The 17,882-nt window shown below is 43.3% G+C and overlaps 1 protein-coding gene across 5 annotated transcripts in view; it reads left to right on the top strand.

The window, feature by feature from the left end:
* GAB1 (GRB2 associated binding protein 1) overlaps nucleotides 1–4,636 on the top strand; it is a 97,630-nt gene extending 92,994 nt beyond the window's left edge. For all 5 annotated transcript variants that reach the window (XM_044300572.1, XM_044300561.1, XM_044300566.1 and 2 more), the window contains 2 exons: nucleotides 410–532; nucleotides 1,272–4,636. In XM_044300572.1, the coding sequence (XP_044156507.1) occupies nucleotides 410–532; nucleotides 1,272–1,430 (282 nt within the window). In that variant the 3' untranslated portion in view covers nucleotides 1,431–4,636. The remainder of the gene's footprint in view (nucleotides 1–409; nucleotides 533–1,271) is intronic.
* Nucleotides 4,637–17,882: the final 13,246 nt, after the last annotated feature.

Below are 17,882 nucleotides of genomic sequence, written 5' to 3'. Positions count from 1 at the left end.
CACATACGGAAATGCATCCGTATGTCTTCCGTTTCCATTCCGTTTTTTGCGGAACCATCTATTGAAAATGTTATGCCCAGCCCATTTTATCTATGTAATTACTGTATATGCCAAACGGAACAACGGATCCGTGAAAAATGGACTGCAAAACACTGAAAAAGCCATACGGTCGTGTGCAGGAGGCCATGCTTGTGGTCCATAGGAAATCACGCTCCCAGACAGTGTGCTTTGTGTAGTGGACACACTTGTCTGAAATTGGCCTAAGATCTAAAACCAGCTTTAGATCTCACCTGCTTATTTTTATGTATGTGAAAGACAACATCTAAAGCAGTAGATGTGTGCTTTTTGTGCATAGATGTATAATATTTCCCCATGTAACTTATATCATGTACTATATTTAACATTCTAGTGCCTATTTGAGAGCAACAGTCTTGATGAAGGCAACAGCCCCATGGTGAAACCAAAGGGTGACAAACAAGTGGAATATCTAGACTTGGATCTCGACTCTGGCAAGTCAACCCCTCCAAGAAAAGTATGTGAAATGACTAATCAGATAAGAAATGGTCCATTCTGACATAGTCTAACTCTGTGTTCCCCAACCTGTGGCTCTCCAGCTGTTGTAAAGCTACCACTCTCATCATGTCCAGGCATGATGGGAATTGTAGCTTGCAACAGCTGGGGAGCCACAGGTTGGAGATCATTGGTCTTACTGTTGTTTTTTTGTGTACTGTATGTTCACATCTATGTCCTATTGATTTGATGTAAATAATAGCTCTGTATGCAGTACTATTTTATATTTGTATGGTAGTGGGGGTCAGTCTGCCTACCTTTTATAAGTATTACCGTTTTGCATGGCATGACTTAAATGATTTATCAATCGGATAAGAGATGAGCGAATTTCTTAAAATTTGTAGGGGTCTGATTTTGCCGAATTTTGGAAAAAAATTTATCCAGACACAAATCGCTTTTATCCAAATCAAAAGTGCTCCAGTTGCCCCGAAAATTGGTATATAACACTCTCTGGTACTTCTAGGACTCATATTTTAAATATTCTAAAAATAAAGTATAAAATGATTAGAAAAAGAATTGGTTCTAAAAGAAAAAACGCCCCAAAGTTCCAGCAAAAAAAAAAAATACAATTCTAGCTGTTAAACAAATGTATAATAATTGTCCTGAAGAGTGAAATTACCCTGAGCCCAAACTAATTAATGAGAATAAGTTTGATGCTATGATGTTTGCGCATCTGATGTTTTTTTTTTTTTTTCTTCTAGAAAAAGAGCACTGGGTCTGGGAGCAGCGCGGCAGAAGAGAAGGTGGATTATGTGGTTGTTGACAAGGAAAAAACCCTGGCACTGACAAATACCAGGAAAGCATGGACTGATGAAAGACAGTCTACCGAATCCGAAACCCCAACTAAGAGCGTCAAGTGAATGTTTCTAGAGCCGAGAATCGTATTTCATCCTGACACGCTAGCCAAGTTTTATATGGTGCAACATTATGTCATCTGAAGTCAATGGAACTTTTTAGAAACCTTTCAGATGACTCTGTAAGACAAAGACTGAATTGTGCACTGTGCAGTCTGTATGTAAATACACAATGATGGAGCAAGGACCATGCGTTTGACACATTTAGCCATGTTTTGTAGTATTACTATGTTTTATGCACTTTGTGTGTTTGAAACAATGGTTCTTGTGGCTAACCCTTGTTTTGCCATTAACACTGCTAATGTCTCTATTGCTTCTATTTCATATACTAATATAACTAAAAGCTATATGAAACCTGAAACCGGGTGACAGGCAGACCCCCCCCCCCCCTTCCCCCCCAATGCATTGCAGTGCATAGTAAATGCATAATACAGGCCTTCTATCATCTTCCGTTTTTATGCTTGTTTTATGTTGACATGAACATTTGCTTGTCAATTTTTTTTTAATGTGTTTTGTTTTGTATTGTATAGTTCCAGATTTCAGATGATGATATTGTCCATACCTGCAGAATCATGTGCCCCCCCCCCAAAAAAAAAAAACCCTGTTTTTATTAGCTATCATGAATGTAAAAAAATATGTTTTATCCAATGTCATTTTATTTTGCCACCTCACAGTAAATGATGAGCTATTGCTCTGTGTAGAAGCCATATATTTAGTGGTAGACAGGATGAGATCATCATGGGAGGGCAGAAAAACCTTTAACGTAATCATGTTTTTTTTGTTTTGTGTTTCTTCTTTTTAAAGGAGTTGTTCACATTTGCACAGCACACATCTCTTCATACAAGTCATAGCCAATATTGATGAACTGGCACTGACAGCCTACAATTAAAGGAACGTTACAACCAGTAACATCCATGGACCGCTCACGCTGTGTAACCCCCCCCCCCCCCCCCCACAGAGCTGTATGGAGCAGCAGCCTGCATGCCTCACCACCAGACCCCACCTATTCCTGTGAATAGTTATCAGTGTTACAGTCAATAACACCTTTTCAAGTATCATTGGTGTTATGTATGAAAGTAGTGATTGGGAGGGAAGCTGCATTATTTGGTGGTGGCGAATGTTTTTGGCTACCATTTTGAAATCTGCCATATTGAATTCAGCTCAGGTTTGATATATCAGGTTTGATATATCAGTCTTGGCTAGCATTTAGTCCGAAACACACTGGAAGTTTCCGTTTTGACACGTCTTTATCTGTTTGAGTTGTGAGGTGAACGTTGCCTAAAGTGTTTGTGTGTCCACCATTCTGTCGGATGCACATGGTTAAAGGTCTAATCTAGTTTTCTTAAACGCGATAAAGAACCGCAGGAGCTACTTCACAGCACTGTAGGATTTGCCATTTCATGTGAACCATATTGCACGATTCCACCACCAAATAATCCAGCCTTTGCCCCCCAATTAATACTTTCTACAAATGACACCAGTTAAAAGGGTGTCCAGATTTTAGCCTCACCCTGTGTATGTATATATTTATTCAGTCTCTTCAGAATCTCTTGACTATTCTGATGCCATTTTCTGTTCCGATATTAGTATTTGGGGGCCTATGTATACTTGTAATCTGTATCTATAATATGTAAAGCAGCTCTGATTACATTATGGTAGTCTGTCAGTTATGCGGAGCGTTTCTTCCAGTACAGTAATGTATTTTAATTTACATAGTCTATGTCCGTTTGGTGGAGATTCTGCAGGGTAGGATCTTACACTGAGAAATGGCAAAATAATTGACATGATATGGGCTGTGCTCATCACATTTGGTGTCTGCAGTCAAGTTATTTTTAAGTAGCATTTTTTTATGTGGAATACAGAAGGCGGACTTTTAATCAGGTACTTAGACGGCACAGCGGTGCTAATGCAGTGATCAGGTTGCTAGAGTGAAATTGAAGCTTGTAAGATAGTTCTGATACTGTAATGTTCTCTGGAGACAGCTGCCATTAACTTTTCTAGCGCAAGTACTATACTGTGATTTGTGTTCATAAGCCAAGTGTACAATGTTTTAACACCACTGTGCCCTTTGCATTGGCGGTTTTAAATTAACACCTGCTTTGCCTTATATTTAAATTTTCTATGCAACTTGTTTTATATAAGCCCACTTATTTACCGGTTTTTAACGTATTATTGAATAATTCCTATCATTTGCTGTGACCTCTTACCAGTTGATGGCCTGGCACGCTTAAAATAAAAGCAGTGTAAGGGCTTCATGAATGTCCTTTTAGAGTGTGGTGATAAATACCATTTTCAAATAAACCTGATCTTTTAAAGGGACACTATCACAAAGAAATTAACATCCGTGCGGCTTCCGCAGACTGATACAGACCCATTCAACTTGAATGGGTCCATGCTCCATCCGCACCGCAAACAAAATAGAACATGCTCTATTAATTTGCAGTTTGGAGGCACGGAGAGAGCCCACGAAAGCACCCCGTAATGCTTACGTGGGGTTCCGCACCGGACCTTCCGGATAGCAGACCCATTCAAGTGAATGGGTCTGCATCCGTGATGCAGGGTGCACACATATTGCGGGCCGCAATACGAGCATGGCCGGGCAATGGTCGTGTGCATGAGCCCTAAATGTAAGATGGCTAGGAAGCTGTCTTGCATTTAGAAGCGGTGGTGGCTCCGCCTCCATTTATAGGGAATATTAAGACTGGTGTCTAAAACGTCAATCTTCATAAATGACCCCCTTACATGTATTTCTGAAGACTACCCCCTTTGTTTGCCAAATCTTTTCTAACCGTTGGTGATGAGCCGTTATTTCGGGGTGAAGCCACATCAGTCTGTAAATTTTCCCTGCAATGGATGGGCATAGGCCCTAATAGGGTTTATAGAGTGATTGCTTACAGGATTCAATAGAGGCTGCAGCCTGGCAAGTGCATTAACATCATCAGCTCCTCTCATGTGAGCCCACATCCGCTTTCTTCATTGTGTTTCTTATCTGAACTATCATTCTGTGCACTAGTGATAATGACTGCTGACAAAAGCTGGCCATACAAATTGAATGTGTATGGCCAAACAATCCAGTGTCGACCATCTACGCCAGGCATCTTCAAACTGTGGCCCTCCAGCTGTTGCAAAACTACAACTCCCAGCTTGCCCGAACAGCCTACAGGTATCAGCCTACAGCAGGGTATTGTGGGAGTTGTAGTTTTACAACAGCTGGAGGGCTGCAGTTTGAGGATGCCTGATCTAAGGCTACTTTCACACTCGCGTTTTGGCTTTCTGTTTCTGAGATCCACCATGGGCTCTCACAAGTGGTCCAAAACAGATCAGTTTTGCCCTAAAGCAATCTGAATGGAAAAAGATCTGCTCAGAATGCATCAGTTTGCCTCCGATCAGTCTCCATTCCGCTTTTGGAGGCGAACACCAAAAATCTGCCTGCAGCGGATCCGTCCTGGCACACAATGTAAGTCAATGGAGACGGATCAGTTTTCTATGACGCAATAGAAAACTGATCCGTCTCCCATTGACTTTCAATGGAGTTCATGACTGATCCGTCTTGGCTATGTTACAGATAATACAAACAGATCCGTTCATGATGGATGCATGCGGTTGTATTTTTGTAACTGATCCGTTTTTGCAGATCCATGATGGATCCGCCCAAAACGCGAGTGTGAAAGTAGCCTAATGTGTACACTGGCCTCCTGAAGCTAACATTGGGGATGATGGGGTTTGGGCATGTTCGATTTCAAGCCTGAGCCTCTCATCCATGGGCTATAAGCCACCACCAGAGGTTTCTCATAGAGGCTTGCTCCCCTTCACTACATATGCACACTTGACCATATATGTTGGGGAGGATCGGGAGAAAAAGCTGTTGCTAGAACCAGTGTACAGGTGACAACTGTCTTGTGTAAGGCCGGTTTTAGTATCAATTACAGCCCTGAATGGTATAAAAGTCATTGGAGTTTGTTAATGTGCCTTGCTACATGATGCCCAGCAAAGTGAAAGAGGCATGAGCAATCATTATGTTTGATGCCACATGCAGTCATCTCATTGTTTAGGTGATGGGTGACACATTTACATGGGCCAATTATCAGGTGTAAAAAGGGCCCCTAGGCTGGCCATATGCATTAAATAGTTGTTGGCCAAATGCCATTACCCTTTCCTCCCCCCCCCCCCCCCTCTATACACTCGCACACTTGACTTGATAGCTATGTTCTCAATAGGGAGAGTGGAGTAAGGGCCCAAATTACATGGGTCAAATCTGCCCATGTACATAGGCCCTAAACCACTGCCAGACTCTCTGGCCGCAGGTTATTACCAGAGAACAAAAGGATTGGGCACGTTGAAATTTAGTTTCCCGATCCTTATCTCACCCTACATCTGCGATCAAGGGCATGTTAAGCCTCCCCCATATATATTAGATGGTCAGACCGGTCTGCCAAACGCACTTCTCTTTTCTAGAGCCAGCCTTTAAAGGGTTGTTCCAGTGTTCAGTACTGATCGCCTGTCCTCAGGATTGACCGTATCTGATTGTTGAGGTTCGCAAGCATCTTGGCCTCCTCGCAAATTAAAAAGCATGGTGCTGTTCGCTGAATCGCAGCTGTGCTTGGTATTGCAGCTCTGCCCCATTCACTTGAATGGGACTGAGCTGTGGCTAGCTTATGTGACCGATGAACTTGACATAACTAGCCCAGGAAGTGGCTGTGGTCTCTTTAAACAGCTGGGATGCCAGAAGTCAGACCCCTACCGATTAAGATATTGATGACCTATCCTGAGGATAGTAGATCATCCTTATTAAACTCTCCTCAGACAACCCCTTAAAGGCTGAGTCATGCTAAAATCTGAAAAATGCTATATTTTTTTTCTTTTTTCCATTTTTTTTTGTACAGTTGCAGACATAGGGATGATAAAAAGCGGAATAAATGCGCACGCGTGAACACCGAAAATACTAAACATGAATTTTTTAATTCAACTCCATGTTGAAAAACATGTGCATTAAAAAATGCACATAGAAATAAAACAAAAGCCATTAAAATAAACTATTGTAAATGCATTTCCAATGTTTTCTTAAATTCAAATAATACAAAATAATAGGGATCTGTAAGACAAAGGGTATGAATGAGCTTATAGGTTGTAATATATTCTCTTTATGACCAGTTTGCAGAATAGCCTATATGGACTCTGTCGGCATGTGTGAAAACTGAATTGTTTCATAATTTATAAATGGAAGGATTGAAATGTACACTACCAAAAAGCTTTCACTAGTAATCGTTTCTTTTTACGATGATAGTGTCCCTTTAAACAGGATTTACTATTTTATTTTTTTGTGGCCACGTTATAGCTATATGAAATACGGTATGTAATCCAAAGTTACAAAGACCATTTTTTTAATTCTGTTTAAAAGTGCAAAATACTACTGTTACAGCATGCAAATTCTCTTTGCATGTACTGTAATGACATTCATCAGTTGGTCACCAATAAAATGACAATATGGAATGGCATTCACCCTGACTGCAAATGATTCTTGTAAATGTTTAATATACCTGTACCACAGCGTAGTATTCACAAATGAATGTGCTTCCTTTGGGCCCGTACACATGGAAGAGTCTCTGTGCCCATGTTTTGTTCAGTCTGAGTTGTCCTCATCCAGTCATAGAGTTGGCCAGAAATGTCTCAAACACTGACTGCACCTCAGGCTGTATGTGCAATGGGAACAGGGAAAGTGTCCACAGCTACAAGCTGTAACACAAGCTAATGACCTGGTACTTTGATTTCATATGGAAGAGCGTTAGAAATGTTTATTTTATCCATGTGATTTCCGAATGTGTCTTATTGTTTTAGTGTGTTAAACTGGTACTTACTGTCACTGATGGCAGTGCAGGAGCTAACGAACACGCACCAACATCTACAGAAATAAACCTCTTTTGCTCACTGTATATTTTTCTGCCTCTTGAATCGACTCCTATTTGTCTGAGATTTTGGGGAAGCTGGAGTGCCAATTTAAAAAAAAACACACAAAAAAAAAACATTGAGTTGGTGAGTAAATACATGGTAATTTAAAGGGACTATAAGGTTGAACATGGTGTCTGAGCGGTAGGCAGCATGTTATAGAGCAGAAGGAGTTGAGCAGATGGATTATATCGTTTTATGGGCATCAGTAAAACTCTTTACGCATTCAAATTCCAGCTCGTTCTGGGCTTTGAGACACATCTATTGGTGATCCTTAGCCTTCCTTCTGACTGCGTATATAGAAAAAGCTGTCAATTAGGCCTCATGCACACGTCCGTTGTTCTGGTCCGCATCCGAGCCGCAGTTTTTGTGGCTTGGGTACGGACCCATTCACTTCAATGGGGCCGCAAAATATGTGGACAGCACTCAGTGTGCTGTCCGCATCCGTTGCTCCGTTCCCTGGCCCCGCAAAAAAAAATAAACCATGTCCTATTCTTGTTCGTTTTGCGGACAAGAATAGGCATGTCTACAATAGGCCACCTGTTCCGTTCCGCAAATTGCGGAAGGCACATAGGTGGCTTCTGTGTTTTGCGGATCCGCAATTTTCGGACCTCAAAAAACGGAACGGTCATGTGCATGAGGCCTTAGTGATGAGCGAAGTACTGAAAAATTAGTTTCAGCTGCTTCGGCGAATTTTATTTTAAAAAAAATTTGCTTCCTGATGAATTACTTTGTCACGCTGTGCATTTCTTTGTAAGTAGTGGGTGGAATGACGGGGAGTGGCAATCGCGCCACTAACTGTCATTGTACCCCTCAGATGCTGCCATCATAGCTGATTGCGGCATCAGACAGCAATATTACAGTGTAAAATCATACTTGCACTCATCTATTTGATCTCGAAGAGCCGCACCTCCCCCCCCCCCCCCCGCCATCTTGATTGTAGATCCAGTGCAAAATCTCATGCGGCCCGCGAGGAAGTCATCACGTCAGCCGGCGCTGTGATGTCATTCGTCGCCGCACACAGGATTTCGTGCAGGATCTTCAATCAAGATGGGGGCGGCCGGCTTTTCACGCTCAAACAGATGAGGCAAGTATACACTTTTTGGAGTTGGAATCGCTCAACATACTGCTAGTCACTGATAGGACCGTCTCCTTGTCTTCAAAGCCCAGAATGAGCAGGAATTCAAATAAATGAAACGTGTTTTTTTTCTGAATCTTCTCCCATAAAACTATATATTGTTCTATTTAGCTCCTGCTTTATAACACGCTTACATTATATTTTCACAGTGACAAAATAATAGACCTGCTGTAGATATAAAAATCCCTGAATGCTCTGAATTTGGCACAAAGCTTTTCTCCACTCTATGTATGGTGGGGGGTGAAAAACTCATTGACGCATTTATGGTACTATAATTTGTTTCACATTTTCTCTGCCAAATATGCTCCAAAAGTCTACCACCAATCTGCCACATCTCAAAAAGGAACTAGAACAGCCCAGGTCAATATTTATAAAAAAAATAATAATAATTATACGGGTATTAGAGCTCCACAATGGCACAGCCGGAGTAAGCGTCACATTCTTGCTTTCAGCTTATTAATAGTCTGTCTGGTCTGGAGGAACACTCCCCAGCATAGGGTCTCAACATTCAGAACTTTACTTAGGTTTTATTTTGTAAGAATTGGTTGCAAATTGGATCCGGAAAGCTTATTTGCATAAATATAGAGAATCCAGTGTGTAAGACAAGTTGATCTACTTTACTTTGACAGCATTAAAATATGTAAGGTGTGTGCTGCAAACCCTCCCGTGTACACAGCACATACTGAAAAGTGATCTCTATTGTGAGAACTCAGTCCTCAGTGTGACCTAGCAAGGTACTTACAGGGCTTATCCCGTTACAATAACGTATTCCCTATGCATAGGATAGGGGTCTGATCGCTGGGGCCCCCACAGGTCACTAGAATGGGAGCCCATGTTCCCCTGTTTGAATGGAGCAGCTGACAGGCATGCTTGCTGCTGCGTCATTTAAATCTATGGGACGGACATAGATAGCTGAGTAATAGCTCTGTTCTAGTGATCAGTACAGGACCTAGTGGCCAGACTCCTCTGGCTGTTAGGAGACAAGTTGTTGTAATAGGACAAACCCTTTAATTCTTTTTGCTGCCGGGGGGGTGTTTGGACATCTTGCACCTCTGGTAGCGAGGAAAATTTTTGCAGTTTTGACATGTACAAATAAAACCTTAATTTCAAAATAAAAAAATTGTATTAGTACCCCATACATTATCTGAAAGTAGACAACTGGCATCTTGATCAAATGCCACTCAGCACATTTTACTCAGACACCTTCATATCATTTTGCGTCAAAATGTAATTTTTCATAAAAACTGTGTAAAAGTTGATATTGGTGGGTAAAAGTGTGACTCGAGCAGAAAGTTTTATATGTACCACACCTCCTAAAAATAAAAGTTTACCGTGCAGAGTTTATACATACAACTTAGGCTTAGGGCTCATGCACACGACCGTAGCCATTGCACCTAAAACTCAAAGCAAAGGTTTACACATAAAACAATGTAAAAGTAATGTATTGCGGTGTGCAGAGCTCATATGTACCACAAGTGCGTACATCAACAAGAGCTTGTGCTTTTAAAAACGCTGAAACAGAAGCCATATAATATTTGTCGTCCACAAATGCATGAAAAATGTATTCTATACACGGCAAACAGCTGCCATGATTCCAAATGCTACATCTGAGAGCGTACAGTACAGTGTACAGTGTATAAAATTATGACCTAATAATTAATACAACTACCTTCATGCAACAGTGGCTATATAAAAAGAATTTGGTGAAAATTCAAGTTTTGCAACTAAAATGCGTAGCGGAGTCATTATGATAAATATATTTTGCAAAAAACCTAAGATTTAAAAAGTTAATACATACCATACGTCTATAGTCAATGCTGCTTGTGTTAAAGGAATGCACCAATCAACTTTTGCAAACAAGTATTGGGAATTATATAGGTACCGGTATATGATTTTCCATCCTTTATACAAACTGTAATCCTAATTAAAAATGATAAATTTCAGGCTTCTTTCTGACTGGTATAATATGGGTGCTTTATTACTCCTGTACCATGGATCCACAGTTCATCAGAAAACAAACTAGTGCGCCATTGGTTCTTCTGAACCGTGGGAGTTCAGGGTGTTGACTCCATAATATGGGACCAAAAAATCCTCTGTATTAGGCTACATGCACGCGACTGTACAGTCGTGGCCAAAAGTTTTGAGAATGACACAAATATTAGTTTTCACAAAGTTTGCTGCTAAACTGCTTTTAGATCTTTGTTTCAGTTGTTTCTGTGCTGTAGTGAAATATAATTACACGCACTTCATACGTTTCAAAGGCTTTTATCGACAATTACATGACATTTATGCAGAGTCAGTATTTGCAGTGTTGGCCCTTCTATTTCAGGACCTCTGCAATTCGACTGGGCATGCTCTCAATCAACTTCTGGGCCAATTCCTGACTGATAGCAACTCATTCTTTCATAATCACTTCTTGGCGTTTGTCAGAATTAGTGGGTTTTTGTTTGTCCACCCGCCTCTTGAGGATTGACCACAAGTTCTCAATGGAATTAAGATCTGAGGAGTTTCCAGGCCAAAATGTCAACGTTTTGGTCCCCGAGCCACTTAGTTATCACTTTTGCCTTATGGCACGGTGCTCCATCGTGCTGGAAAATGCATTGTTCTTCACCAAACTGTTGTTGGATTGTTGGAAGAAGTTGCTGTTGGAGGGTATTTTGGTACCATTCTTCATGGCTGTGTTTTTGGGCAAAATTGAGAGTGAGCCCACTCCCTTGGATGAGAAGCAACCCCACAAATGAATGGTCTCAGGATGCTTTACTGTTGGCATGACACAGGACTGATGGTAGCGCTCACCTTTTCTTCTCCGGACAAGCCTTTTTCCTGATGCCCCAAACAATCGGAAAGAGGCTTCATCTGAGAATATGACTTTGCCCCAGTCCTCAGCAGTCCATTCACCATATTTTTTGCAGAAGATCAATCTGTCCCTGATAGGTTTTTTTGGAGAGAAGTGGCTTCTTTGCTGCCCTTCTTGACAACAGGCCATCTTCCAAAAGTCTTCACCTCACTGTGCGTGCAGTTGCGCTCACACCTGCCTGCCGCCATTCCTGAGCAAGCTCTGCACTGGTGGCACTCCGATCCCGCAGCTGATTCCTCTTTAGGAGACGATCCTGGCACTTGCTGGACTTTCTTGGACGCCCTGAAGCCTTCTTAACAAGAATTGAACCTCTTTCCTTGAAGTTCTTGATGATCCTATAAATTGTTGATTGAGGTGCAATCTTATTAGCCACAATATCCTTGCCTGTGAAGCCATTTTTATGCAACGCAATGATGGCTGCAAACGTTTCTTTGCAGGTCACCATGGTTAACAATGGAAGAACAATGATTTCAAGCATCACCCTCCTTTTAACAGGTCAAGTCTGCCATTTTAACCCAATCAGCCTGACATAATGATCTCCAGCCTTGTGCTCGTTAACAAGATGATTACTGAAATGATCTCAGCAGGTCCTTTAATGACAGCAATGAAATGCGGTGGAAAGTTTTTTTGGGGATTAAGTTAATTTTCATGGCAAAGAAGGACTATGCAATTCATCTTATCACTCTTCATAACATTCTGGAGTATATGCAAATTGCTATTCTAAAAACTTAAGCAGCAACTTTTCCAATTTTCAACATTTATGTAATTCTCAAAACTTTTGGCCACGACTGTATGTGTTTTGCATCCGCAAAAAAAAAAATGGAAGACATCCGTATTCCATCCGTTTTTTTTTTGGCATATCAATTGTAACTATACCTAAAACGGACAAGAAAAGGACATGTTCTATTTTTTTTGCGGGGCTACGGAACGGACATACTGATGCAGACAGCACACAGTTTTGAATGGGTCCGCATCCTATCCGCAAAAAAAACGGAATGGGCACGGAAAAATACAACGTTTGTATGCACGTAGCCTTATACCCATCTGAAAAGCGTCTGATTACTATCATCTATGGTGACAGTTACCATCTGTCAGACGTATTAGATATTGTAGTCAATCATTATCACTACTGCAACATGTAACTGGTATCACTAGCGAAGCAGCCTGTATATTTTACTCTAAAAACTGGATATAAGCAAGATAGAGAAAGTGTAAATGGTAAAGTTTATTGATGCTTTTGTGTTTGGTGCAAGATATTTGGTACACCCAGGTCATGGCGTCAGAAAGTTGCCTAATTAGGCACGGAGGCATGTGTCAGACACAGATATGCATAGAGGGGTGATTAAATGAATGAGCGCTTATCCTCTCAATCCTTCTTTGTGAAAATCAGAGGGCAAGTATACTCTCTGATGGGTGAAGGGGATAGATAAACATGCACTGAAATACTGCCTCTCTAAAACCAACATTGTAAAACCACAATCTGCTAAATAAATCAATGCCACACAACAGCCAAGTGTGACCAAGTAGATAATACCACTGTGTGTCTAATTATAAATGTATCTAAATAAATGGCAAAGTAGAGAGAGTAGTCAAAACAACAGTCACCATGATGTAATTTCATATCCGGTAAACCCACCACCATAAGATGCATTTATTCACAAAAGCCAATCCCAGGCAATGAGTATAAGGGCTTATTCGCATGACTGCATGGTCGCCGTGCCCGTGTTGCGGACTGCAAATAGTGGTCTGCAATGCAAGGGTACCAGCCGTGTGAATCCCGTATTGCGGTGGGCTTCCGTCCCTAGCCTCTGCACCGCAAAAGATAGGCCAAGTCCTATCTTTTGCCATATCTTGCGGATCCATCTAAGTCAATGGGTCTGCCTCTGCAGCACGGAGTTCATGTGGCCGGTGCCCATGTATTGCGGACCGCAATACTGGCACCACGGCCATACAGTCACGTGAATGAGCCCTAAATGTCATCACTGTTCACAAAGGGTAAAATGCTTAAAACAGATCTGGTGATCATTAGTGGTGAAATGCATCCATATACAGTGTCTTGCAAAAGTATTCACCCACCTTGACTTTTTTCATATTTTGGTGCCTCACAACCTGGAATTAACATGGATTGTTTGAGGATTTGCATCAATTAATTTACAGAACATGCCCACAACTTTGAAGATGTTTTTTTTTCTTTTCATTGTGAAGCAAACATCAAATAGGACAAAATAACAGGAAAAAGTCAATGTGCATAACTAATCACCCCCCTAAAGTCAATACTTTGTAGAGCCACCTTTTGCGGCAATCACAGCTCCAAGTTGCTTTCGATAAGTGTCTGTGAGTTGCTACATCTTACCACTGGGATTTTTGCCCATTCCTCCTTACAAAACTGCTCCAGCTCCTTCAAGTTGGATGGTTTGCGCTTGTGAACAGCAATCTTCAAGTCTGATCAAAGATTTTCTATGGGATTGAGAACTGGGCTTTGACTAGGCCATTCCAACACATTGTAGGAAGGCGCAAAGGGCCGTCATTGATGGAAGGTATATGTCACTGAGATTCCTGGCCTTGGTGAGGTAAGAGCCGGTAGTTTTAAGTGTCAGGGGCAGCTAGTGCTGACAGACACTGTAATGTTAATATGGCTGTAAAGCCGATCCGGGCCGGCTCTTACTGGGAGTAGCCAAAGTGCTGGGTGGGTGGCTTCTCTCCACGCTCCAGGCCTGGTCTTTTTTGGCCTGTATAAAACCCAGCCAGCAGTCTCAGCTGGGTGTGGTTTATCCTCCATGTGACTGAGAAGCTGAGTCTGTGTTTTGGTACCTGTGAATTTGTGCCCTGCTAAAGGGCTGGAAGCTGCATGCGGGGAAACAGGCCTCTAAGGCCTGCTGTGGACTGCGGGTGGAAAACTGCTAACCAGGTGAAGATTTTGTTCTATGGACATTGCATGGTGTGAACAAACACCAAGACTGTGAACGGTCATTTAGTTTTTTACTTTTATGTGAATAAACACCGAACTGTTTAAGTTAAAGACTTTGTGATTGCCTCTGTACTGCTTCCGCTAGCCCAGTGATAGGCAAACTGCGGCTCTCCAGCTGTTGCAGAACTACAACTCCCAGCATGCAAAGACTGCCTACAGCATTCAGCCTACAGCAGGGCATGGGGGGAGTTGTAGTTTTGCAACAGCTGGAGAGCCGCAGTTTGCCTATCACTGCGCTAGCCTATCTACCAGAGAAAAACCCCACAATTGGTGGAGGATGCGTGCAAACACAGTGAGGCAGGCCTGTTTTTCCCAGGCACAAGTGCATGTCCTATATTAAGCCGGCAAGGCAGGGCACGACCCGTGTCCCCGGATAAAATGGAGGCGGTCGTGAAAGCCCTCGTGGAGGCTAACTTGCAGCAGCAGGAGGCTAACCAGCTGCTATTACATGTAATTGCATTGCAAGCGGCCGGAGCGTCCCAGAACATCCACGATGCTTGGAAAGCTGTCCGTGCGGCGATCCCTAAGATGTCCCCCTCGGATGACGTTGAGACCTATCTTGCGATGTTCGAAAAAGTGGCCGTGAGGGAGAAGTTACCCGAGACCAGTGGGCTGAGGTCGTTGGTCCGTTCCTGGCGTCTGGATCCCAGCAAGTGATCTCCCCAATGATCAAGCGGCCTACTACCCGACCGTGAAAGGTGAGATCCTGGCGAGACGGGGGGGTGAATGTATTGGTCCGGACTCAGCTGGTGCACCAGTGGGAATTTAAAACAGCTGAACCCGCCAGACCACAATATTATGACCTGCTACACCAGTTGCAGAAATGGCTGCAGCCTGACATATTGACTCCCACTGCTATGCTGAACCGTCTGTTGGCGTATGTGTTTTGGAGGGCTTTACCATACCCTTTCCAGCACTGGATCGCCAGGTGTCTCCTGGTTATGCCTTAGACATGGTTGACCTGGTGGAGCGCTACGAGGCTACCAGAAATCTGCAAGGGGGTTATTTTGGGAGGGGGATAGTCAAACCCCGGAAATCTCCACCCCAGACCCAGCCCCGGTGGTTTGCTGGTGGTGTCACAAGCCTAGACACATAAGGGCCAACTGTCCCCATCGGGGTGAACCCATGGATACCAACTATGGCTACAGACACTCATTGTATGCCAGAAAGCTGTGTGCCACAGGTACCTCCGAGACTGTAGACAATAGCCACTTTTGCTAGGTGGAAGTGGGGGACACTCTGGCGGTGGCACTGCTGGATTCAGGGAGCCTGGTGTCCCTGGTAAGAGGTGCCCTGGTGCGGCCCGTCAAGTATACTAGCCGAAGGGTCGGCATTGTGTGCAACAATGGGGACTTAAAGGACTATGCCGCCGACCTGGTCTCTATCTCAACGGTGGCCGGCAGGTGGACTAATGAGGTGGCCATCGCCACAAAATTACCATATGAACTAATAATTGGGAGAGACTACCCCGGCACTATGGCCGGACATGAAAGTTACTGATACCCGTGAGACAGATGTGACCCTAGCAGAGTGTCCCGGCTCAGGGGGGAGACCAGAACCCTGGGAACCTGAGTCCGAAGAGCCAGCGGTAGGGGTGACCAGCTGTGAGGTAAATCCATTGAACAGTTGGTGGTGCCCCAGGCTTATCGCAAACTCGTGTTAGAGTTAGGCTCTATTCACACGTCCGCAAAACTTTTTTTGCGGAACAATTTTGCGGAAAGGGTGCGGACCCATTCATTCTCTATGGGGACGGAATGTGCTGTCCGCATCCACATTTGCGGATCCGCACTTCCGCATCCGTGCTTCCGTTTCCGCCAAAAAATAGAACATGTCCTATTCTTGTCCGCAATTGCGGACAAGAACAGGCATATTCTATTATGTAGGCAATGTGCGGTCCGCAAAATGCGTAACGCAAATTTGCCGCTTTCCGTGTTTTGCGGATCCGTGTCTCTGTGTATCCGCAAAACACATTGCGGACGTGTGAATGGAGCCTTAGTCCACCACCAGGTTCTCGGGGGCCATCTGGGAATGCAAAAAACGCAGGACCGGATTCTACAGCGGTTTTACTGGCCCAGTGTGTTCAGAGAGGTAGAAGAATATTGTAAGTCTTGCCCAATCTGCCCGATAACGAGCCCCCAGCCACATTTCCATAGTCCCCTGGTACCCCTCCTGATTATCGAGTTCCCGTTCGAGCGAATCGCTATGGATCTCGTAGGCCCGGTACCGAAGTCTGCTAGAGAACACCAACACATCTTGGTTGACTTTGACTATACTACTCGATACCCGGAGGCGTTGCCACTGCGGCATACATCAGCCAAATTTATAGCTAAGGAGTTAATGGAGATGTTTTCTTGCGTGGGTCTAAGGAGGTTCTGACTGACCAAGGGACCCCATTTATGTCCAAGGTCATGAGAGAATTCTGTAAGTTGCTCCACATAATACAGCTACGGACGTCCATGTATCATCCGCAAACTGATGGCCTGGTAGAGAGGTTTAATCAAATATTAAAAAATATGCTAAAAGAGTGGTCTCTAAGGATGGGAGGGACTGGGACCTTCTGCTGCCCTATCTCATGTTCGCAGTGCGAGAGGTGCCCCAGGCCTCTACTGGGTTCTCGCCCTTCGAACTGCTATACGGCAGACACCCAAGCGGTTTGTTGGATGTGGCCAAAGAGGCATGGGAACAGCAACCCACATCGCACAGAAGTGTTGTTGAGTACGTCACCCAGATGCAAGGATGGAAACTGTTTTACCTCTGGTTAGGGAGCATATGGAGGCAGCGCAGCAAGCCCAGAGTAGGATCTACAGTCAGGTCCATGAATATTGGGACATCGACACAATTCTAACATTTCTGGCTCTATACACCACCACAAAGGATTTGAAATGAAACAAACTAGATGTGCTTTAACTGCAGACTGTCAGCTTTAATTTGAGGGTATTTACATCCAAATCAGGTGAACATTGTAGGAATTACAACAGTTTGCATATGTGCCTCCCGCCTTGTTAAGGGACCAAAAGTAATGGGACAAATGGCTTCTCAGCTGTTCCACGGCCAGGTGTGTGTTATTCCCTCATTATCCCAATTACAATGAGCAGATAAAAGGTCCAGAGTTCATTTCAAATGTGCTATTTGCATTTGGAATCTATTTCTGTCAACTCTCAAGATGAGATCCAAAGAGCTGTCACTCACAGTGAAGCAAGCCATCGTTAGGCTGAAAAAACAAAACAAACCCATTAGAGAGATAGCAAAAACATTAGGCGTGGCTAAAACAACTGTTTGGAACACCAAAAGACCCGGAAGACCACGGAATACAACTGTGGTGGATGACCGAACAATTCTTTCCCTGGTGAAGAAAACACCCTTTACAACAGTTGGTCAGATGAAGAACACTCTCCAGGCGGTAGGTGTATGTGTGTCAAAGTCAACAATCAAGAGAAGACTTCACAGAGGGTTCACCACAAGATGTAAACCATTGATGAGCCTCAAAAACAGGAAGGCCAGATTAGAGTTTGCCAAACGACATCTAAATAAACCTTCACAGTTCTGGAATAA

The sequence above is a fragment of the Bufo gargarizans genome, chromosome 1 (genome assembly GCF_014858855.1).
Source record: "Bufo gargarizans isolate SCDJY-AF-19 chromosome 1, ASM1485885v1, whole genome shotgun sequence".
In the NCBI taxonomy this organism is placed as follows: domain Eukaryota; kingdom Metazoa; phylum Chordata; class Amphibia; order Anura; family Bufonidae; genus Bufo; species Bufo gargarizans.
This window is presented reverse-complemented; position numbering and strand designations above follow the sequence as displayed.